At 40.0% G+C, this 25,825-nt stretch overlaps 1 protein-coding gene across 1 annotated transcript in view; it reads right to left on the bottom strand.

The window, feature by feature from the left end:
* The window catches only part of rxfp2a (relaxin family peptide receptor 2a), a 40,860-nt gene extending 24,050 nt beyond the window's left edge, over positions 1 to 16,810 (bottom strand). Inside the window, 4 exon segments of the mRNA XM_054626180.1 lie at positions 262 to 345; positions 10,508 to 10,613; positions 10,615 to 10,652; positions 16,726 to 16,810. Coding sequence (XP_054482155.1) covers positions 262 to 345; positions 10,508 to 10,613; positions 10,615 to 10,652; positions 16,726 to 16,810 — 313 coding nt within the window.
* Positions 16,811 to 25,825: the final 9,015 nt, after the last annotated feature.

The following is a 25,825-nucleotide window of genomic DNA, read 5'->3' on the forward strand; positions in this document are numbered from 1 at the left end:
GTCCTTTGGGACACAATATGAACCATTTAGTGGCCATCAAGGTTACATTAACGATTATTTTCCATTATTGAAGAACTGTTGAAATAAATAAAAAAAGTCACAATTTCCCGGAACCCAACAGTGATTATATTTATGATGATCCTCACATTTCAAAAGCATTATGTGATGATTCTCATCACATTAATGTCTGAACACACAAATATACTGTGCATGCTTAAAGTAAATAGTACATAGACACAAATACTATATACACACACTTACAACACTCATTCTTTTGGGACTGGTCCATATCATTGGCATCTTGTAGTGTTTGGCCAAATAAGTCAGCCCATCCGATGTTGTCCCCTGCAAAACCAGACAGGGAACAAATATTATCTGTACAACATAGAAATACGTGAAATGACCACGACCTATTAACAGCACAATGTCGAAAATGACATGCAACCACTTAGTTTGATTAGAAATGTTGCTGAATGTACTTATCTATCATGTTGTTGCATGAGGCTATTGATATGTCGCCTGTAAAACAGATTTACTATACTTGTACTTTTGACTAAGCAGCTGTCGTATGTAATCACACCACGGTCAGGCCAGAGCTTGTGTTGTACTGGAATGACTGGTACGCTAATGAGTGTGAATAACTCAAAATGAAGCGTTCACCACATCACCAGTTTGCGGGACCTTTATGCCTGTAACCTTGAAATCTAACAACAGCCATGAACTGAACCACACACTCATGTTTTAATTTAACAAAAAGGGATTATAATTAATCTAACCATTATCTTCAACTGCCTTTCCTGTTCAGGGTCACGGGACAGAGGGGTGGAGGTGTGTGTGTGTGTGGAGGTTTAGCATAAATCACTAAACCTCTTTGAGGCTCAATATATACATATAACATTTCTATTTCTTGTCTTTAAATGCTGACATTAGTTGTTTAAATGGGCTGACCCCCCCCCACACACATCCGGCTGGTGAAGCCGATCCCAGCTGTCACTGGGCCAAGGCGAAAGGCAGGGTTCACCCTGGACAAATAGGGGGACTACTTTGTTTAATATGGTGCAATTTAGACAGTTGTTTACTTCACTTCGCTGGAATCAACACAAGCTGATAAACAACCAGAAGCAGGATCAAACCAGAGTGTATTTCAGCATTGTTTCCGGACTTGGGTGTGTTTATATCCCCTGAGTCAGACTGCGTTTTCACAGTTTGTGACTTGATACCAACTAACAATACCAATAACATTAACCCAAGAGAAATACCTCTGCTTATTAAAGCTAGGATTTTCTTTATAATTGCTTAGTTATTAATTAGTCATTCAAGGTACTTTTTTAAATATCTAGCTGTAAGAGACCCTTAAAGTCGTCCCCCAGGCGGTTAAAGGGAAAGTCTGCCCCTGGTATTTTTTCCTGTGCTAGAGTTGAATTCACTGACCTTGAGAAGGCATGACTTGGGTGTGTGATTAACAGGTGTATTGCCCTTGGCCGGAGAAAGTGCTGCGTTGAGTGTGAAGGTGTGTGTATGAAGGTTTTTTGAGAAAGCCGCAAGCAGCAACACCACAGGCCAAGAATTCAAATCCTTCTGAAGAGGCATTTTTGAACTGGAACTGCACTTGTTACAACAAAAATATCACAATAATCGGAGCCGATTAGAGCTGTCAAACATGCTGTCTCTGATGGAAAGCCAGCACATTCTGTGTGCACACCAACCCCAGCTTACAGTCACTTACTACTCAAAGCCTCCCTGGTGCTGTAAGTGAACACAGATAAGAAATAGCTTGAAGAGTCACTGCTGATGTTATGGAGTAATATTTTTCTTTTCTTATAAAAAACAATTTTATTCTCTGTCATTCTCGAAAAATAATCCATCTGACTATACATTTTGTGTCATAGTTCATATCTAATCATAAATATCAACTATGCAAGTGCCATTTATCATTAAATGTGCCAAGAGTTGTATAAGCATCGCTATTACAGCTCAGTGCTGATGTAATATTATGTTTTGACAGATCATTAGGTCCTGCAGTGGAGATCAGCCAGGGCTGTCATAAATCTACCGAGTTCTCTCATGCGGGAGACCATTCTCTAACCATCTCCTGAACGTTTCCTGCTGTGCACGCTGTGTCATATATTTATTAATTCAATCACTCTTTAAGCTTCACTTTCAATTACATCTCCAGATTGAAATGTTGCCATGTTGCTGTTTCCACAGCTGTTGTTTGAGGAACTTGCTGGCCTGTAGTAGAGCAGCACACCCCTCCTCAACAGCTTATCATAAATGTCAGCTAGGAACTCTAGTATAACAGCAATAATATACTCAAGTTCGAATTATACCTTCTGATATAAACACTGATCTACTCTATGCCACAATTCAATCCAGCACGTATAAAAGAAGCTATGGCATTCCCTGTGTGCCTCACTGTTTAAATAAACCTTAGACTTTCTTTGAACCATTCTTTGTCCATTGCTCATCGAAAACCTGGTCCGCAACTTTTCATTCTAACAGACAGGGTTGTTCACTCCAGCTTTCAGAGCATGCTGTAGTGCATGACAGCATCCGGAGGATTAAACGTAACAATCTATAAAAGACTAAATAATCACACTTAGATCTACACCTGTGACTAAAATATAAGAGCTCCGTTATCTCACTGGAGGGAGCTTGGATTAAAGAACAACTAATATGCAGGTGTGTCACTTAACCAGACGACAGGGAGGGCCACACACTGAGCAAACTGCTTTTATCCAAAACATTCATCTACAGGAAACTCCCCTGTGATTTATGCAGATGTTGCCAGAATCAAACAGGCATTCAATTAAAAAATATTGGTGACTCCAGAAATACAAATGCATGCTTTGATACTTTCAAGCTGTATGCTGAGCTCTGATAAAAATGTTCATGAACAGATGGACCACAGGCAGAGTTCAAGCATCTGCCCCTTTGGCCTCTGCCTAGGTAAGTGCCCTTTATGCAAAACATTTTATTCTATTTTTCATTTTTTTCAGTTATAAATTGAGTTTTTACATTTGGCCCATGGCATCAATTTTCAATTAAAAGTGTGTTATAATGCCCGACAACTGCATTTGAGTTCTTAATCAGCATGACACAGCCAGCCAACACAGTTAATGCACGCAATTTGAGCGCCCTGCGGAGCATCACCGAGAGCGCAATTAAGCCCCTCCCACAACCGAGATGAAAACAATTCATTGATCTCCATTACTTTGTAGTGCCTCAAGGTGTCTCCTTGTCACCTTCGTCTCCTAACAAACAGAAAAGTATCTATGAGCTGCTGTTTGGTGGGAAGCACTACCAACAGGAAATAGAACCAAGAACTGTTTTGAACTATTGTACTTTTGTGTCAATCATTATGTATGATATTCACACTGTATATATTTTAGGTGGGTGTTGGAAGGAGAGAAAGCATAGCAGCTGTGCTTAAAGTGGATTTGAGAAATAACAGCCTGAGGAGGTGTCCCAGGAAGACTCCCAGTGTTATGTGTGGAGAGGAGAGGAAAATAGAATAGAGGAAAAAGAGTAGGGGAAAAGAGAGCAGAGGAAAGGAGAGTAGAGTAGAGGAAAAGAGATGAGAGGAAAAGAGATGAGAGGAAAGGAGAGGAGAGGAGAGGAAAAGAGAGGACTGTCACCTTGTTGGTTTCGGTCCTTTTGCGCAAAAGCTTTATAAATATACAAAGATAAATTTCTCTTTGTTGGTCTCCCTTATTTGGTCAAACTTCCACCACAAACTTGGCAATGAGGATGGGATGCGACGACTGATCTGGACTCCGTTGGAACAACAGAAAAGAACACTGAATAAAAGATTCCCCCTTGGGTGAGACGCTCAGACTGTGTGGTGTTTAACTGGACTTCCAAGGTTAAACAGAAGCACTTAAGGGGTAGACAGACGTGTCTTAGTTAACTAACAGGGTAGTGAGGACTAGAGAATGGGAATCTTTGCAAAGTAAACAACGTAAATGCTCGGAGCCTGAACCAAAAGATCCAAATAAATTATGAAAGAAAAATATCCTGGCAGTTGTAGGCAGTTTGGTGTGTGGGTGGAACTGGGATTACCAGAAGAAGGCAGTTTGAGTAACAGACAATTAACACATCTGAAGGAGAGACTAGGTAGAAGGGGATTTGCACCCTTTAAGGCAGATTGGAAAGTGTATGCAATGTGGAAGGATGAATGTCAGAGAAGAGAAACACGGCAATTAAAAGGTCAGAATAAAAAAGAGGAGAAAGGAAAGAAAGAACAAAAATCACAAACACATTACATTACAGTCATTTAGCAGACGCTTTTATCCAAAGCGACTTACAGGAAGTGTATTCAACATAGGTATTCAAGAGAACTACTAGTCACCAGAAGTCATAAGTGCATCTCCTTTCTTAAACAAGCATCTAAAAGCATAAGCCAGAGCAAAAGTATAGTGCAGAGGCAAGTTACTACGAAAACAATAATTGCAACAAATTAATACGAATACAATAAGTGCTACAAACTAATACGAATACAATAACTGCAACGAACTGGTACGAATACAATAAGTGCAACAAACTAATACGAATGCAATAAGTGCTACGAGGAAGGCTCAGGGTAGTACTTCATGAAGAGGTGAGTTTTCAGCCTGCGCCGAAAGATGGGCAGTGACTCTAAGAAAAAAGCTGTGACCGGGTCGATCGGCCGCAGGGACCTCTGAGCGACGGGGCAACCAATCGCCCCGAGGCAGCAGAGCGAAGTGGTCGGGCGGGGGTGTAGGGCTTGACCATGGCCTGGAGATAGGAAGGAGCTGTTCCTTTCACTGCCCTGTAGGCTAGCACCAGAGTCTTAAACTGGATGCGAGCTCTTACAGGGAGCCAGTGTAGAGAACGGAGAAGGGAAGTTGTGTGGGAGAACTTGGGGCGATTGAACACCAGACGAGCTGCAGCTTTCTGGACAAGCTCCAGAGGTCTGATGGCCGACGCCGGGGCTCCGGCAGGTAGTGAGTTGCAGTAGTCCAGGCGGGAGATGACCAGAGCCTGGATGAGCACCTGCGCCGTCTCGTCAGTGAGGAAGGGGCGAATCCTCCTGATGTTGTAGAGGAGGAATCTGCAGGAGCGTGTGACCGATGCAATGTTTGCTGAGAACGACAGTTGGTCGTCCAGGGTCACACCCAGATTCCTCACAGTCCGAGTTGGCGTCACCACGGCATCATCAATGGTGATGGACATATTGGAAATATTAACCAACAATTTCCTCTTCTGTCCGCTCTTCTGTCCGAGCTGAACCCTGGGAAAGTGCATCCTGATCTGGACTCCGCTCCACCGCCACCATACAACTCAGCTGCACCACAGCCAGTACATTACATTACATTACATTACAGTCATTTAGCAGACGCTTTTATCCAAAGCGACTTACAGGAAGTCTATTCAACATAGGTATTCAAGAGAACTGCTAGTCACCAGAAGTCATAAGTGCATCTCCTTTCTTAAATAAGCATCTAAAAGCATAAACCAGAGCAAAAGTATAGTGCAGAGGCAAATTACTACGAAAACAATAATTGCAACAGACTAATACGAATACAATAAGTGCAACAAACTAATACGAATACAATAAGTGCTACGAGGAAGGCTCAGGGTAGTACTTCATGAAGAGGTGAGTTTTCAGCCTGCGCCGAAAGATGGGTAGCGACTCAGCTGTCCTGACGTCAGTGGGGAGTTCATTCCACCACTGTGGGGCCAGGACAGAAAAAAGCTGTGACCGGGTCGATCGGCCGCAGGGACCTCTGAGCGACGGGGCAACCTCTCGGATATGGATATTGGTCCATCGCCCTTGGACAGAAGCAGACCTAATTGATGCCGTCGCTCACCGGCCCCGGCCAGAAAAGAATTCCACTTACTGGGTAAAATAATTTGAACATTTTTGCAGAGACTATAAGCCAACCATGAGGGAAGTAGACAGGGTACTGCAAAAGAACTTTGGGACTCATTATCACAAAATAATGTCACTGAAGCCAGAATGCCTCTGCGTCTGAAAAGTTCCACATGGGATGATGATGCCAACTGAGAATACCGAGATTCAATTACAGCACTCTGCACAGTGGTCCAGGCCGCATTCCCAGTTCCACAAGATATGACCGCTCTGGAACTGATGAATCAGGGCTTAGACTGGAAATCCTGCAGCTTAGCAGATATTTTGCAACATGCTGAGCTCTCAGTACCAACAGCACCGACACCTTCGCCTCCAACAGCTACCGCACCACCGCCGGAGATGGCTCCACTACATCAGGCAGAGGCCAGCGACGGGGGACCGGCAGACAACACCAGGAGCAGGGCAAAACTGGAGAGCCAACAAAAGGAGGAGAGAGTCTGGCACGACACCAGGCCCCCTCTGACAGAACCCTGCAATGAACTGCTGTTCCCAATGCGAGAGGTAGCGGGACCCGAAGGCGTGATATTGGTCCATCGCCCTTGGACAGAGGCAGACCTAATCGATGCCGTCACTCACCTGCCCCGGCCAGAAAAGAATTCCACTCAGTGGGTAAAAGAATTTGAACATTTTTGCAGAGACTATAAGCCAACCATGAGGGAAGTACACAGGGTACTGCAAAAGAACTTTGGGACTCATTATCACAAAATAATTTCACTGAAGCCAGAATGCCTCTGCGTCTGAAAAGTTCCACATGGGATGATGATGCCAACTGAGAATACCGAGACTCAATTAAAGCACTCTGCACAGCGGTCCAGGCCGCATTCCCAGTTCCACAAGATATGACCGCTCTGGAACTGATGAATCAGGGCTTAGACTGGAAATCCTGCAGTTTAGCAGATATTTTGCAACATGCTGAGCATAAAGACGTTCAAAACGTCAGGACACACTAAAGAAGAAAGAGAAAAAGGACATTGGGCGAATGAGTGCCCCCACCCCAGAAAATTGACAGCCCATGGCAAAATAACATGGACCCCAGAAGCACAAAAGGCCTTTGTAGATTTGAACACTTGGCTTACCAAATTCAAATAAGCCATTTGTACAGTTTCTTGATCAAAAGGGTGGATATGCCAGAAAACTTTCATGACTGTGTGCAGGTTCTGGAGGAGGAGTGTTCGCCAAGGGTTGATCTGTCAGACACACCTCTCCCAAGTGCTGACCTTGAGTTGTTTGTGGATGGTTCTGCATCGAGAGACAAAACAGGCGTCAATCAAACAGGTTTTGCTGTTGTCACTCTACACGCAATTGTAGCATCGGGGCAAATTACCATCTCATTTTTCAGCACAAGATGCAGAGCTTGTAGCACTCACCGAAGCATGCAAACACGCTGAGGGCAGAGCAGCAAACATCTACACAGACTCTTGTTATGCGTTTGGAGTGGTTCATGACTTTGGTGCCCTTTGGCGACACAGAGGTTTCCTCACCTCCTCTGGAAAACCTGTAGGTAATCACTACCTTGTTTCTGATCTTTTGAATGCTATAATGTTGCCAGCAAAAGTATCTGTGATGAAATGTGATGCTCACACTAACAACTCTGACCCTGTCTCAGTAGGAAACGCTTCTGCAGATGCAGCTGCAAAGGATGCAGCCTGACATTAACCCATGTGCTGATCTCTTACCATCCACAGAGTGGCGGTGCTGTCGAAAGAGAGAATGGCACCATAAAAGCAAAACTCAGCAAATGTTGTGAGGAAACTGGTTTAACGTGGATAAAAGCACTTCCTCTTGTGCTTTTCCACATGCGCACGTGAATCAGAAACAAACATGGTTTGAGTCCATTTGAGGTAGTTTATGGGAGGCCTCCCAATATAGGGCTTAGACCAGGGACTACTTCTTTAGACTCTAAACTGTATGATGACAACATGTTGAATTACTGTATAAGTCTCTCAGCCTCCCTTTCAGCTCTCCATTCACAGGTGAAAGCCGTACTGCCCACGCCAGCTGACACGCCACAACACAACTTCAAGCCTGGTGACTGGGTGATGATCAAAGACTTCAGGAGAAAACACTGGAAGCAGCGGCGGTTTCAAGGTCCGTTCCAGGTCCTCCTGATCACCCAAACCGTAAAGGTTGCTGGTAAAATCCCTTGGATCCACGCCAGCCACTGCAAGCGCGTCCCGGAACCCGACGACTTCCAACCATCTGCTGGAACAGGTGGAAAGTAGCGTGCCAAGCTACCAACGAACGCATCGGAGACCGTGTTGTGAGCCAATCACCTCACTTATTTTGTGTGGCTGGGGAGAGAGAGGAGGGTAGTAACCCGAGTTTCTCAAACTGCAAGAAGGTCACGCATAAATAAGTGTGGTAGGAGGTTAACTCGCGCGTCAAAGATGGCGCCACCACAAGGACCTCCATGGCATCCATTCAGACACCCAGGATTTTGTAGCCTGCGCGGTACAATGTGTTTCCTTCTTACCCTGACTGTACAGAGGCTTGATAATGCGTGCTATAGATAAATCTGTCTCACATCAAATGACCTTGATACAGGTGATAGAAGAAAGCAGGCGTGACCGTGCTGATGCTACTATCCATACATGGCGACGTGAATGGTCTAATGTTACGGAAGAATCGGTGTATGTGAACGTAGATTAACATTTGATATTTCGTATCTTTTGTTGTTGCTCAAAGATGCCTATGTCTAATTTTTTTTTAAGAGATGTCTTCCCTCACGGGACTGATGACGTGTTATCTTAAATCTTAACGACTTGACATCACTGACGCTTAATTACATGTGAGTTGTGTAAACTTGTACGGCATATATTACTCTGATTAATATTGTTACTGTTTTACTAATGTTTATTACAACATTTAATATGTCACTGATAGTCATGATCTAATACTTTTTTATCTTTTTCATCTACTACTTAAGTGATCATGTATGATCAAAAAGGGGGAGATGTAGAGGAAACATTATCATTTAATGTATGACCCATTAAGAATGACTCTCTGTATTATACTGTTTTTATGGCCTGGCATGACCGGCTCCCATATCCGCTTGAACCCCTGATGTCTGGTTTTCTTTCCGCTTTGAACTGTACTTGCTTTTTAATGAACTGTCCTTATTAAATACAATGCTTGATTTGTATACCACACTGAGTGCCAGATGATGGAAGATTGAAATATAGCCTAGCCTGTCCATTAACTGTTTGATGTGTGTCTAAGACAAGAGTGTGCCTTCATTTGGGAAATTCCCTGTTCATTAACTAATGATGTCTCCCTGTTTCTATATTAAGTATGTCTATCCCTTCATTGAATGAAACTATTGACTCTTTGTTCTTATGCATATAAAACCCTGGTGAAGATGTACTCGGTACCGATTCCTCGGCAGTCAGTAGCTGACTGTCACTTTGTTGGTTTCGGTCCTTTTGCGCAAAAGCTTTATAAATATACAAAGATAAATTTCTCTTTGTTGGTCTCCCTTATTCGGTCAAACTTCCACCACAGAAGCCCGTCATCTTTTTTCTTTTTATTTTCTTTTTATGTGTTGCATACATCACATGAAGTATTGCTTTTAAAGTGTGGTCGCATCAAAGTGACTTTTTTATGCTCTGGCTCAAACTATTTAATGAAATCTTTTATCAAACATTACCAAAATGAAACAGTCTTTGCTTTTCAAACTTAAGGCATGTGGAGTATTATGATCGGTTACTGTTGCCTTTCAAATCTCAGAAGAAAGGGAACTGGCATTTCTGATTAATACTGAGCCAAGTGAAAATCTGAAACTTTTTCCTTTGCTGCTTGGCTGAATCTAGCAAGACACATTGCCTATTGTGAGCACATGCTGACTTGATAATTAAAGCATACTGACAACTTTGATTAATAAACAAGCATGTCATCCTCAATTCTTAATCTTGTTAAACATTTAAGATGCAGGGCAGTCTCGGTTCAGAAACCAGGACCACATAAATATGCATAAATAAAAGGTATACTGAGTCCTTGGCTGCTTCATCATGGGATTTAATGTAGTCCCCCTTTGGATTAGAATGACTCCAGTTTTTATAATAAACTGCCACAGCCATCTTGTTCCGCTGTGAATGGAGGGAAGCACGCCAGCTGTCAAAGTTTTCTTCAATTAAGGCCGTAAAAAATCTGGCTTTGACAATATGACTATATGCACAGCTGTATCCAAAGCTTGATGCAGGCTGGTAGCCAGTAGCAGCAATTACATTTCCATTTAGTGGCCCAGCAACTTTCAATGTTACTGCTTTCATTTTTTTAACTACGCTCCAGTCTCCTGCCAGGTCTTGACTGTGAACGTTTACCTGTCCAGTTTAATCGACAGTTAAAAAAAAAAAACATGAGCTGAGACTCAAAACGTGTTTGAAGCGACAATTATACTTTAAACCTTAATCCTTTGCCCTCCAGTGTTTAGTGAGTGATTTCTACTTTTGTTGCCATAATGAATAAGGCAAGTATAAAGTGCTGTCTGAAGGACTTGTTGCAGATCTCTCTGTCTTTCACTTGTGTAGATGCACAAAATTAAACTTGCCCATATTGTGAAGACGTGAATTTGTCAAATGAAGCTGCTATGACTTTATAAAAACACACACTTACCACAGCGCCGCTCGTCAGCTCCATTGGGGCAGTCTTTGTGTCCGTTACACTGCAAAGCCTGTGGGAGGCACTCACTTATGTTCCCACAAGGGAACTGGCCGAGGGGGACATCTGGCATCTACTTCCAGCCTGTTGGCCAGCAGCGCTGAGGGAGAGATGCAGGAAAGAGTAAACCGTTTTTTAAATGAGCACCAAATTGGAGCCGTCAAAGACGTTTTTCTCCTGTTAGAAATATCAGGGGAAAAAGCCTGCTACATTATCGGACAAATGTTAATTATATTTTGCAAGTAAAAGCAGGCAGTTGTGATTGAAGGATTTGAAGACATGCGTAGATGCGCATCAACTCTCACTTTAGAGATGCTCATAGCAGCAGGTATTTAATAAATTCAGAAAATAAAACGCTGTTTTGGCAAAACCTGGATTGCATTCAATTGCAAGATGAGAGAGATATTATTGGTGATGTTCATCAATCTAACTTGTTACTGACTCTGCATTCATTGCATTTAAAGTTATATCTTTATAAACATTTAGATTACTAAAGCCCCTCAAACTGTTTCTTTTGCGACTTCTTTGCGACTCAAACCTCCCTCCTTTGAGTACAGTTTAAGTCCCACAGCCTACACAGCCCATCTCTCCCAAACAGATGGGAAAATTACCCGCGGTCAATTTTTCATTTCATTAGTTAAGCTTGTTTGATGTACCTAGCCCCCTTCAATGCAGATAATCCATCAGAGCTGTCACCAGAAGTCCAACTAAAGTGACTCATTCCTTCTTGAAACCAAGACGTTGTGCCTTTTTTTTCTCTTACTGTACGATTTATTTTACCTCTGTGCCCCCATTAAACCCATGACTCATATTTTGATGCATGCAAAGCTTGTAAACGAGTGTGACTGAACAGATAATTAATTCATCTCAAAGTAATTAAAGGTTTCATTTCATAAACTGTCGTATAGCACAGCTTTGCTATTTAAGACCAAAATACGAGTTAGTCAGCCGGCTCCTAAGCTGTCATAAAGACTTATTTAGGGTGACTTATTTACTGCAGCCTGTCATGTCCTTGGCCTGAAAAGCAAGCCTGAAATTACTGCCTGCCAGCTAAATAAAGGCACTACTCACATCTGGTATACTGCACGTGCAGTATTTCTCCCTTCTTACTGACGCCCAATAAAACGTACCTAAATTAGCTCTTTATTGTACCTGTTATACTGTATATAATCAGCAAACAATATTGTGTTGAAAATTAGCTGTTTTTATGATATCACGTAGTGAAATAAAAGGTTTAGATGCTGATATGAAACAGGAACATGAAGCTTATACAATTTTAAATGTTGTTGTTTGACATGTTTAAGTTGTTTTTAATATCTTCGTACCCTATGACCTGGTTATTTGACTGGACTTTGATTATTATAATTCTTTGTAATGTGATATTAGGAATGAAAAGCTGATTCACATTGTAATTCAGAGTATTATATAATCTCGAAGAAGTACTCATACTGTCACGTCTTCTCTTTTTATAAATTCCAACCTCTGGGTGGAAAATGCGAATCTGTTAGAAAATCTGTATCTACAAACTTGCCCTACAAGGCACAAACATTTCAAGAAATCCCACTAAACCGCATCCAAATCAAGACCAATAAGGACCACTGTTCAGTTGTAGAGGAATCCCCAGGAAGAGGGATAAAGAAAAGCAAACACAGGTAACATGTTAACAGGTGAGTGAACAGCTCTATCAGGAATGGCTACAACTGAGACTGCTGATTAATCAACACCAGGTGTTCAGGAAAGGCCGGCTCACTGAGGGCACCTGGTGAACAGGTGAGGAATACACACCCCATTTTGTTTGTTGCAGTTGTATACATGTTTAAATTCACGTTTCATGAGGCAATTTTGGTAGTAGTTAATTTTTTCTCATGTCCTTTGGGAACAATTTTGTATTTCATTGAGGATTTCAGAGGTGGTCATTAAATAATAATTTCTTAAATATCACTTAATTATGCAATTTAATTTCTGCCAAAAGGTGAAGATTACACATAACCAGTGAAATCAGTAGCATAATAAGATTTAAATGAGTCATCCATTTTCAAACTGTGGCAACATCTGCGCTTTCAGTATTAAAAACAAGGATTACGGTTTTATCTAATCAACACTAAAAACGAAGAGGACGCTTACTTAACAATTAGAGAGGTTATAAAGCAAGGCTTCACCTCCGCAAACCCATAACTTTTGAATTAATTGAGAAAGCGTGAAAGAGATTTGAGAGGGCTCTTGTTCGTCCAGCAGTGCTGGCATCATGGTGAGGAAGAAAAACCCGACTGTCATGTGTGGAAGAGTAAACATATAATAGGGGGTTCGGGAGACACAAAGTGTGAATGCCAAAAATCTATTAAAACAATATTTAAAGTAAGCAATGTTCCGCCTTTCATGTTTTGTCTCTGATATATGTCACCTCAGTGGTTATTACAGTAACTACTGTAATGGGTTGCCAGTAATACACAGCCAATGTTCCCCTGAACACAAAGTCCTCATGAAATTTCAAAAGGCTACTGTGAGTTGTTCAAAGCAGGTCTCTAATAAGTTGCAACATCTAAATGAAACGACATTTTCTATGTCTTGTGACTCGTGTCATTTTTTCTCAGTCTCTTCCCTCCGCGACTCCCTTCAGTCTTTGTGTTATTCTTTATACATTCTAACACACTCATTTGGAGTAACCCAGCAAAAAATAACAGTAATAACAGTAATAATAGATCTATTGGCACAGCGATCACAGTCGCATTGCATTCACAGTGTCACCTTTTAATCTAGTCGCATAAACACACACTCACATTTAGAACCATGGAGATTTGAGATGAGCCTGCAGGACTATAAAGCTATAATAAGAGAGATGAAATCAGACACACCGGGGAAGTACGCTGAGGCTCTGCACTGCAGAATAAAGAAACAAGTGTGGTGTTGGGTGAATCTAGGTGAAGAGTTTCCCTCCTCTGAAACATAAAATATGTTCAAAAACAGTGTCACTTTTTCAGTTAACTTCTGTTGGCTGTTGAGAAATGATTATTGTTTATCTTCTAAAAAACTAAATGGTAGTATAGAGTGCATGCACAAACACAAACTACATCAATTATTTCCTTGTAGAATTGAACAAACCCATTAATATTAAGGCATTTTAAGACTATACTTGGCAACTTTATTTTATTAAGTGTCTATTTAGGCATTTGGTTGTGATTAAAAGTACAATGCAAATATACTTTACAGAGAATTAGACAACATGCTGGATTTGAAATTAAACACAGAGTACAAGGTTAAAGTGTTCAGTTTGAATAATAGGGCTGAACTGAGTCAGCACATCACTTCTTTAATCAATGTTATATTTCAAACCCAATGTGCTGGTATTAATTAATATGTTTTTTATTATTAGCTGTGTCATTAAGAGCAGCTGTACTGAACAGATAAAACAAAGCATGGTGTTCATAAAAAGATAAATTCGGTAACTCTAGGGAAGAAACACATGCTATATGAAAATGGATTAAAACATCTGAACAAAATACACCTCAGCAAACACTGTTTGCCCAAGATGAAAAATGGCCTTTCACTCTATGAACAGACTGAAAAAATAAAAACGTGCGAGAACTATTCCGCCTCAGGATCTGGTCTCATTAATATATACCAAGCTTGCAATTTTTGTTGCCGTACTATCAATTAACACAACTTTAAGCTTAGTTTAATAAAGTTTCTAAAGAAAGAAATCTATGTTTAGAAAAATGAATTAATTAATCTACAAAATCTTAAAATACTACTGTTGGTTTATTACAGCCAGAAGCTGAATTGTATTTCTATTTAAGATCTAAAGGTACTCTGTGGAGGTTTTGATCAATTGTAGCACTTTGGAGCTGGGTTTTACAAGTGAGACCTTGATTCATTTGTATCCTGTATGAGGACACACATGTATGAAGTTTCACACTATTCTGCTGATTGCCAAAAGGTGAAGTAATGTGCCCACAACAGCAGGGATAAGACTGCTTACGGGAAAACATGGATGTAAACGGTGCCAGATTGATATACTTCTCAAAAAATGCTTTGCAAATATTTAACGAGAAAGGGATGCACTCAACCCATTTGTTAGACCTCAAGGACACATTACACACCATCTGTTTTAGTGAGACAACCTGAATGTACTAATGAACTCTTGTTTGTGTACATTAAAACTCAACAATGCACCTTAAAAATCCACTGGAACTTAGTGTTTGATATTACTAATCATCTTATTTTAGCAAGCAGGTGGTTAAATGTGTTAAATGTAAAAACATCAGAAAAAAACCACAAAGAAAACAGCAACTATTGAAGGATAAAAAGATGTTGCTACTTGTGATGACAATTACTGAACAGCTTCCCTTCTGCAACCTGCTTAAAGTTATTTAGTGGGTTTGTCACATGCTTTATATTTATTTATTTTCCTTTTTTACAAACAAATATAAACTGAAAACAACCAAAGGAAATATGACATATATTAAAAACATCTGGCAAAGCTCCCCTACTCTAGACAATGGTATAAAATACAAGAAGCAGACCCAGTTTGACACAGCACCTCTCCCAGACACAGGGAATCTTCACACATGAAGACTAAAGCCGTGAAATGACAAAAAAAAGATTACATCACGCCAGCCTCCGTGGCCCTCCAGTCTGAAAGATGCTTGCACCACATCTGGGTGCTCACCACAGCTGTATCTATTCAGTGACCAATGGGACAAATAGATGTGTTGTACTGAATATCTTTGGAGAGTACAGGCGACAATCAGAGAACCTCTAATTTATTATTGATGGTTGACCGAATTCTGATTCTCGGTCCACGGTGTCAGCTCCTCTGGAAACTCTGCTCAAGTCTCAGAAATGGAAATTGCTTGTTAGTGCGCCAACTGCCCTCTTCTCCCTAAAGACGGAAAAGACTTGATCTGACAGATGCCAGCGATCATCTGTGTAATTTGCTGTTATCTGACAGGAATTACACTGTCCGAATACTTTATCCTCAATGTCTAGGGAATGAATGCCAAAAGTCTAAATTTCTTCCTAATTTCTATTCCTCCACAAATCCCAGAAAATGTCATATAATTTTGATCGTTTCTGACTGTTCCTGACTGTTCCTGACTGTTCCTGAGGTAATGAGATGCAGTGAAACACTGTATTGTTTACTGTAGCGTGTTTGTTCCAAAGTCTCTACAGTCTGAATTGAACTGCTGATGCCTGTCTTAAAGATTTTGCTCTGTTACTTTTTTATTTCCCTTTAGGTGATTTGTTTGTAGCTTCTTTTTTAATAATCTTTATAGTCCTTGAATGTTCATTGTAACTGTTAAGTGGTATTAAAAAGCAATAAACCCATTAATATCAACTGGCACATTGAACAAAATCAAATACATGTGTGTAGTGTTCATTTTTGCATCCCGTTGTGCCAGCTATCACAAGTTATTTCACAGTTTGGAACCAAACAACGGCATCATGTGTGTCCTGACATACATAAAACATTTTGACACAATAGGAGATCTGAAGATGAGTCACAGACTCAGACTGGGAGGTGGAGGGAGTATGAGTTGGCATGAATGAATGAGACATGAATTGGATATTGAATTGTCTGATATTTAACAGCTCAGCCCCCCACCGTAACCCCCCCTCATTACAAAATTTGACTGAGATGTGACAGTTTACTAGATAACAAAGAAATCTTTGTATAATGCTACATTTACTATTTAATATATCCTGAACATGTTCAAACCCTGTGAGTACAGTGGCCAATCGTGCAGACTATGTCATGCCCTTTTCCGTTCCATCTGCGCAGCAGTGCGGACAATTCCCCTAAGAAATACGATTTATATCCAAATCAAATAACTACAGGCCTTATTTGGTGTTTAAAAACCCGTTTTTATTGCCCTTGGGGGACAGATGAGTATTTTTAAACATAACAAACCCACAGCTTAATGTGAAGATAACTGTGATACAATATGTTCTGCAGAACTGTCTCTTAAATTGTGGATGTCAGTGTTCATTCACAAAAAGCAACCTGAACAACTTGTGATGAAAGCAAATGTAACAGGAAATTACAACAATAAAAAGGCTAAGACACAGCCTGTAAATATGACATAATATGACACATACTACAAATAGGACTCCAGTGGTGCAACATTGCTAATGTCACATAATGTCATAATGTCATGTAACCCGTTTTTCTTTACCTCTGATCTCAGTGTGGGTCAGGTGGATCAGCAGAATGATGACAGGTACGTCCATCCTGAGGCTCAGAAGTTTCCCTGCGCTCATGTCTCTCAGGCTGGAACGCTTCAGACCGGTTAACGATAGGTGTGGAAGAAGAACTACCACCAGTTCACAGATAAGTCAGCCGAAGTCCCAGTCAGTCCAAATGTCAGAGCATGCAAAAAAAAAAAAAAAAAAAAAAAAAAAAAAAAAAAAAAAAAAAAAAAAAGCCTAACTAAGCCCTTGGGTGAAGCTGGGTGGTGCACAGAAACAGCGACATCATCTCCTCCATGCTGTCCAGCCGGAGCTTTTCTGAAGACTCCGTGAGCGACATAGTCCCTCTCTCTCTCTCTCTCTCTCTCTCTCTCTCTCTCGCTTTCAAGCATGCACCCAGTCACAAGCACAAATTGGCACTATTCCGCGGTGCGCAAACGCTTCCACCACCTCACCTCACCCCCCCCCCTCTCTCTTTTTTTTTTTTTTTAAAAAAAACATTTCTTCATTCTTGGTGTCATTTTTATCCCCCCCCCCCCCCCCCCCCCCCCCCCCCCCCCCCCCCATGTGCACAGATTGTAAAGCCCTCTGAGGCATTTGTGATTCTGGGCTATACAAAATAAACTGAATTGAAATTGAATTGAATTATTTATGTGACACACCTGCAGAGGCGTCACTTGCCCCCGAGCAGCACAAAAGTGTGAAAATGTGGATGTTCAGCAGCCATGTTACAGCTCGGGGCTTCACATGAGTTGAGTGAGTGGAGCTGATGGCAGCAGGGGTTTCACTGTGATTTATGTCTGTTGCACTTCCCAATTTAAGAGCAACTTGTTTGGTTTTCCTTCACCTTTCGTTTGGCAAATAAAGGACCAGAACTGATAAAGCAGAAATTGCCTTGGCTAATTCCACCTATTAATAATGACTTTATTGTGATTTTAAAAAGCTGCTAGGCCCTTTTCTTTTTAAGTCCCAACATTTTCCCTACTACACTTTTTTGCTTATTTGGAAAATAAAATGAGAGGATTGATCACACTGACATTTTAGGCCTTTACCCATTGGTGACATTAGGTTTAGCTTACTGTAAAGCCAGGGAGCAGGAGGGAAGCAGCTAGCCTGGCAAAAAGGAAAAGAAAAATATAACCTCTATACCGAAGTGTAAAAAAAAAAAAAAAATTGTCACCGTCAAGTTGCCAGGCAACCAGCTTAGACTTCAAGAAGTAAATTCATCTGGCCAAGAAACATGTCCTTACTTAAACCACTCTGGTTTAAGTAAGGACTAAACAAGCGTGATATAACGTGCTAATTAGTTAGGTTAGGGGGGCTGTTTCCCCTCTGTTTCCTGTCTAAAAAGCTTGCAAGAGTTGAGCTCTATTGGGTATAAACAGAGACATTTCTCTTTTAAATACTTGTACCCATTCATGTCATCGACATAATATATTAAATGTCACTGACGCACGCTTGTAATCAAAGGGCTTGTTACATTTTCCTCTTCATTTCATTTGGATATTTTATTTTCAATGTTAATGAAAGTTTCATTTCCGTATTTCAATCAGTTTAATGACCATTTGGATGGTAAAATATGCAGATAGGGCTGAGTTCAACAGAGGAGAGTGTTGAACTAGTCAATGGGTCATCCAGAGGAGCAGGGAGGGCGTTTTTTTTCTAACAAAAGGTTTCATGCACTCTCTGACAAAATAGGATACAAAGCAGCAGCCTGGAAGCAAGAGCAGCATGATTAAACTCATTATAAACATTGAGCACGTTTCAGTGCTGCTCTTTGATTATACATGGAGGGCCAGAGTTGTCGCTGGCATTTGTGGTATCCTGACAACATCCAATTATGAATCGCATTATTAACGCAACATGCCCATTTTTACATACTCAGTGAACTGTGACATGGCTTGTCAGCTGCCAGGAGAGAGCAGCTCTTGTATTGGTTGGCAACAAAGAGTTAAAAATCTTTCTTTTCATCTTAGTTTTGTTAGCTTAAACGTCCCTTTAATTCTCCTCTACCTCTATTTGGTGTTATCTGGGAATGGATCACAAGCTCTGTCTTTCTTTATCAACAGTGGACATTAATAAATATTGATTTACTGGGAATAGCAAATGGCTATTTCATTTTAATGTAGCCCTTGGACATATGTTACACAGATCACCAAATAAAGAATATGAGATTAAAATACAAACAGTTAAAGAATTAGGCAATACATATAAGAAAAGGGAATATTAATGTAAGCAAAGATATCACAAGTGATGCTGTGTTTGTCCTTTTTCTACAACCCTGGATTGAAACAAAGACCATTTTATTTGGAATATATATTTTCAAAGCTTCTTCTAAGATGGTCCCAGTGAGGGGCAAAACGATATCAGGACATTTCATTTTTTAAAGTGTGATTTTTTTGTTTTAGACTCAAAGAATCCTTATACTTATACCTTATAAATCCATTATGGGATGATGAGAAACCATCTCCACTTTCTGTAATTTCATAAGAAAAACATCATCCGCGGAGGCTTTGCATTTCTGGAATACATTTTGTTGTTTCAGCAGATAACAGGACAGCTAACTCTCCACCAAACGCGAGTAGTGACATTGAATTAGATTTCCATTGTCTTTTCCATTATTTAAATTACAGCTGCTGTATTAATGCAAAACAGAGTCACAAGAAAGGCAATATGTAGAGGGAGAAAATAACCCTGAAAGAAAGCCTCAAACTTACTTCTTAGGTGATCATGTGTATGTGATCAAGAAGTTAAATTAGCCAGATGCAGCATTTACATATCATGTTCCTTGTGGACAGTTTGTTGTTGTTGTTTTTTAATCTCAGCATTGGGCCTGGATATGGAAATGTACCCCATGACATCTGTGATCTCACACATTTTGCTACAGTTCAAATTATGCATTATATTTGATCATGCAATTCAAAGGGCGATTGCTTTGCAAATTAATCCATGACAGGTTTTTTGGCCACTTGGTGGCATTGGAATAAGCTCCGAGCACAACACGTTATCGTCTTCTAAATTTTATAGTGCAAGTGTGTCTGCAAACAGTTACCTATTAACACAAAAAGCAGACAAACAGAGCAACATTAATTTGGAGTTGGGTTTGTTTTTAGCTTTGTATTTGTTTCCAGTAACTCCTGAGGGAAGTATCTGGCTCTTTAACAGCGAAATGTTTTTCTTTGTCCGCCAGGTTGTTTTCTCCAAAAACAGTTATCTGCTACAGCTGGAAATGGAAATTATAATGAGTTGTGAGAGTGGACCACAACAGTAAAATGTGGGCTGTAAAAAAAACATAAGAATAAGCTAAAATATTCTAAGCTGAGTTAAACCTTTCTATTAAAGCAAGGTGTTCACTGTTAAGATAAAGAACATTGATTAGCACAGCTTTTCAACCTAATGAGTCATAAACTTTGACTTCAAAGATGTTTGTATATATATATATATATATATATATATATATATATATATATATATATAGCCTGTTTCTCACCTGTGGCTTTCATCAATATATCAAATGAAAAGGTTAATATACAGCGGGTAAAATAAGTATTGAACAAGTCACCATTTTTCTCAGTAAATATATTTCTAAAGGTGTTATTTACATGAAATGTTCACCAGATGTCGGTAACAACCCAAGTAATCCATACATAAAAGGAAAACCAAAGAAATAAGTTCAGAAATGAAGTTTAGTGTAATAAAATGGAATGACACAGGGAAAAAGTATTGAACGCATGAAGAAAGGGAGGTGCAAAAAGTCATGGAAAGCCAAGACGCCAGTTGAAATGTCAACATGTCAATAGCACCTTTAGAAATATATTTACTGAGAAAAATGGTGACATGTTCAATACTTATTTTACCCGCTGTATATGTGTACTGGATGAAGCAATGTATACTGATATCTGAGCAGAGAGCAACATAAAAATGAAGGCGAACTAAACGGAATTAGTTTGCACTGACTAGCCTGAAAGCACAAATCCACTCCAAGACAAACTTGATCTTATCTTACAAGAAACTTCCCTTATCCTTGTCATCCCCCCTATACAAACAAACATAAAGGCTCACCCATCAATCCCTCTTCTTAGTTACATCTCCTCAATACACGAGTTAGATGTTTTGGTTTAGGTTAATCTGTTCAAATGTAGCCCACCATTGTCTCAAAGAACACAACACATAGAGCTACACATCGAAAAGGGTTTATCAGTATTTCAATGCAAATTTAATCCAAATGGAAAGCAGTGCTTTGTGTAGGGGATTTAATGTGAGCTCGGGACTCCACTCTTGCCAAGGACGCTCACGTCTGTAGAAAAAGTACTTCTCAAATATTAGATTTAATCAGTTATGCTGCATTAGTTTGTACATCCTTTCATTTTTTGACCACTATGTCCTTAATTTTAAGTGTCTCTGTTGAACTTGCTATGCGTTACACACCTCTGCATGCAGGTGAAGGTTTAGCAATGATTAGCGATGAAGGAGATGGTTTGAAGTGAAGGAATTGGCTGTTGATGGTGAAGGGGAAGAGGGGGAATGAGAAGCGGCAGGCAGAGGAGGCAGAAATGAATACAAGTTACAAGAAAACTATTCTTTAAGATTCCACAGCTGAGAGTAGCTGACACTGTAGCTGAGTAAATGTTATAGGGGCGTAGAGCGGGAGAAGAGCCGGAGTTGATATGCAGGAGAGGCGGTGAGCAGATTGTAGCCAGGTGTCCAGTGAGCCTAAGCGGCGCGAGTGATGTGCCGATTGCTGACAGGTGTGCTGGTAGGAAGAGTCCAGGTGATTGGCAGGACGGAAACGTTACCCCCACACACACACACACGCACAGAGACAGACAGAGTGAAACACATGGGGCCGTGACAATGTCAGAAACAGTTGGTTTAATTCACTCATTAGAAATCCCCTTTGCATTTGACAGCTGAGAGGCAATAAAGAGACCAGAGAAACCACAAAAGGTCCTGGTTGTCCTCTCAGAATAAAAAGAGGGAGATAAAACAACCAAATGAACTTTTACCAGGCATCAGCCCTCACCATCTGCAGTGCAGGCCTATTACATTTGGAAGAATGTATTTGCACACACACACACACACACACACACACACACACACACACACACACACACACACACACACACACACACACACACACACACACACACACACACACACACACACACACACACACACACACACACACACACACTAAAGTGGCTTATTTCCCTCATAGCATCACAAAGGTGTTTAAAGATAAAAAAAAAAGCTTATGTTTATTTTATTCATGAGGAGTTTGTGGGTAGCTGGGAGGGCAAACCATTTAGCTTTCAGTTAAGGGACACAGTTGCATTAATCAACATTTTTGAACTGCATAGAGTTGAAAACAGAAACTATCTCTCTTATTCATCATCATGATTCAATAATTCCTTTCATCCTTTTGGTGTTTTATTGTTACTCGTACAAAAACAATTCATTGTCAAGTTATTTTATCTGTATACGCAAATAAGAGTGGGTATTAACGATTAAAAAAATAACCATTTATCCATAAAAAAACATAAATCATTTACAATATGCTTGTTTTATTATGGTTTTCATCCATAAGCTACTATGTATTTATTATTTTGTTCCTTCAGCACTAGTCAGTTAATAAAATGAATTGAATCTACACTTATATCACTCTTCTTGGCCTATTTATCTTTCAACAGCTTGTTTTATTTATTATCTTCTTGGTATTTTCTCATTTTTAGATCAGTGGGATCAGTGTCTGCCCTCACCACAAACGAACACACCAAACTCATAAAATAATTGGGAAACTGGCATTGCAGTGACTAAAATAAGATATATAGGAAATAGATAAATCACTAAGCATGTATTCACACTTGTTTGAAACTGTTATTTGGAAACAGGCGCTGTTTGTTTGGGGATTTATGAACACAGCAATCACTTTTGGATGCAGCATGAAACAAAGGTTGAGCTCTGGAGCCGTTCATTTCATTTTAAATTACTTGTGCAGTGAACAAAGTGGGGGTTTGCTGTCAGAAAGCTATGGACTCTACCATCCGTAACAACTGTCAAGTGCATTGCCTGATGGAGAGATGGATGAAAAATAGCTCATGATGAAATCACGACAAGACTTAAAATAATCTTAATAATCTAATCAAGTTTACCTGGTGCGAAACATACAATTGTCGTGAGAGTGTGTGGCGGTATGCGACCGTCAGAGCCCGTCTCCAATGGCGAACTCTTTAAGTGGCATGTCTTCTAATAAGATGCATCAAAATTGGTTTATTTACCACATAAACGCAATCTACTTTTATATATTTGATCTTTAAAACGGTGTAAAATCAAGATAGCTTTGATACATTTGCAAAATTATTCTAGTTTATTTTTTCTTTCAAACACATGCTATAAATTTTTATTTTGTTTACTTATTTGGGATATGGGAAAAAAACAGGTTCTCAGCATAACTTATCATTGTCTAAAAAAAACAACATAAATACAGGTCAAAGTGTTACATTAACAACTCTCTCTCTCTCACTCACACACACACACACACACACACACACACACACACACACACACACACACACACACACACACACACACACACACACACACACACACACACACACACACACACACACACAGTCCAGTTTCACTACGCTTGTTGAGAACTTCCACTGACTACATTCCCCCCTCACCTTTGCATTTCATTAATAACTTGTCACTTTGTGTAAAGATCTTTCTTCAAACAGCTGTTCAGTATGGAACATTTGTAGCAGTTTTAATAATTTGTTTGGGCAAACTAGCTCAAAGGAAAAACTTTGACTGATAATGTGACACGAATTTAATGAAACAATTTCCATTAGTTTCAAACTAACATTAAACTTCTACCTGAGAGTTTTGGTTGTCAGAATTAATATTTTGGGGCATTGGGCATTTAATGTATGCAAACAAAATTTGTCTTCTAGTTTAGTCCTATAACTCATCAGATGTTGTTAATATTGTAACTTTGGGTTACAGCAGTTGTTAACACCACGGTATTTAAAAAAAAGAGGCTGCATTGGATAGGGCTGAATTATTTCAGGGACCGCTGAGAGGGTGAAATATAATCCAGGAAGTCTGCTTTCAATAGTTGATCTACAGGTTTGAATACTTATCAGAAGCCAAAACACTGCACAGAGGTTTATACTACCATAAAACAGGATTTTCAACTATACTACAAAAATACTGTGGTGCTCATGTCGGTCTGGACACTGGCTTGCAACAACCTAGTCTAAGAAATGTTTAACTAAGATTCCCTTTGTAGCACATGACCTAGAGATGCAAAATTTTGAAAATCAGATAATTTACATAGCAGCAAACAACTATTTGTTAAGTAAATATATAGTGGAGGAATGGCGTCCTTCCACATAACGAAGAGACTCTCCCTCTCCGTGTGCTGTAACCCGAGCTTCTCTGAGCTTGGTTTTCGTAGCTGGCCCTGTCTACATCAATGGCGCTGAGGTGGAGCTAGTGAACAGTTTTAAGTTCCAGAGAATGAGCATCATCTGACATGGTCATCAAATATCTCCATCTATGAATAGCTGTATTTAAAAATTCCAAGAGGAGAAATAGAAAGTGTCCTGACTGGATACATTACACATTGGCTTGGTGTGTCCACAGCTCAGGACAGGAGGGCTCTACAGCGGGGGATTAAAACCACAAACAACATCATCATTCCATCGATCGAGGGTTAGTGACAATGGTGATAAGCCCAGGATACTAAAAGACACTGCCCCCCCAACAACAGCTGGTTCACCCTGCTGCAGTCTGGCAATAAATACTAAGTATTATGGTCAGCATCACCACTCCATGAAGCAGCTTCTTTTCTCAGGCTGAGACGTAAAAAAAAATAATCTCCACCCTCCACCACAACCCATAGTTTTGCTTTTTATGTGTGCTTCTCTTATGTGGCAAAATGGGACAATGACGATAAATGAAACCTGTAGCCTTGATTTTATGTGAGTCTTTCTATTATGCCCCACTGGCTAGCTCAAGGGGACCGCTCTGCACTGCGCTTATACGGCGGTTATAGCTAATAACGGCGTCCCAACCCAGGGCATCGTCATGGAAGCGTAGCGCCCACTGTTCGGTTCCCCCTCAATAAACACTGTAAGCTCTGTCAGCACTGTTGCCGTTGTTTGCACTGTTAGCTGCGATCAGTGTAGAGGCAATAGATATGCTTTGAGTTCTGTATTGAGCACTTAAAAAACAAGATTCACCTGAATATGAAATATAGCTAACACTAACTGGCTCTTGAGTTACTACACTCTCTGAAACATTAAATCAATTATATCTGTGGCTGAGTCATGCACATTATCCCTGGAGGGCAATGTATCACAGTAGTCTTCACTGTAGGTTCCAGTTGCTGGGAAAAAAGAAGGGATTCTCTCCATTTCTCGATTCCTCACACACACACTTTATTGATTTTATTTGATATAAGTCAAAAGCTTTGCAGTTGAGCGGCCGTTGCAAGATTATATTCACAGCCACTTCAATTCCCAAATAACTTTTCCCTAATGGGTATTTCGACAGAGTTTGTGTTTGTGCCATCCAAAAAGCAAAGAAAGTAATGCCATGTGATTTTCTGCCCCATCTGCTCCGCAACTTAATAAAAAACATAATAAACTCGGAGTGGTAAGAGAAGAAGAGTATTGGCAGAATAATGTGGAGAATGTGCAGATAAATGAATGGGCTGAAAAAAACAAATTGGCCCAGCTGCATTGTCCACTCGGACTCACAGTTTCCATCCAAATTTTGCAAATTAAAACCAAAATTGATGACAGAATTGGAAGAACGCCAGTAAAATCTCAAATGAATTAAAACGATAAGGAAACATGAAAGAAATATTTTTTGAACAATCATATGCCATCAGAATAATTTAAAATATGCTAGAATCACATTAAACATCTACAAAAAACAAACATTCCTTGTCCCCAGAGGATTAATTGTAACAACTTTGGTGATCCCCTGACTGGTGAACCCCACCAACAAGTTGACATTTTTAGTTTTATGTGAAATGAAAACAATTATCAGATGGATTGTCATAGAATTTGGTCA

Source organism: Anoplopoma fimbria, chromosome 24 (assembly GCF_027596085.1).
Source record: "Anoplopoma fimbria isolate UVic2021 breed Golden Eagle Sablefish chromosome 24, Afim_UVic_2022, whole genome shotgun sequence".
Lineage (NCBI taxonomy): Eukaryota > Metazoa > Chordata > Actinopteri > Perciformes > Anoplopomatidae > Anoplopoma > Anoplopoma fimbria.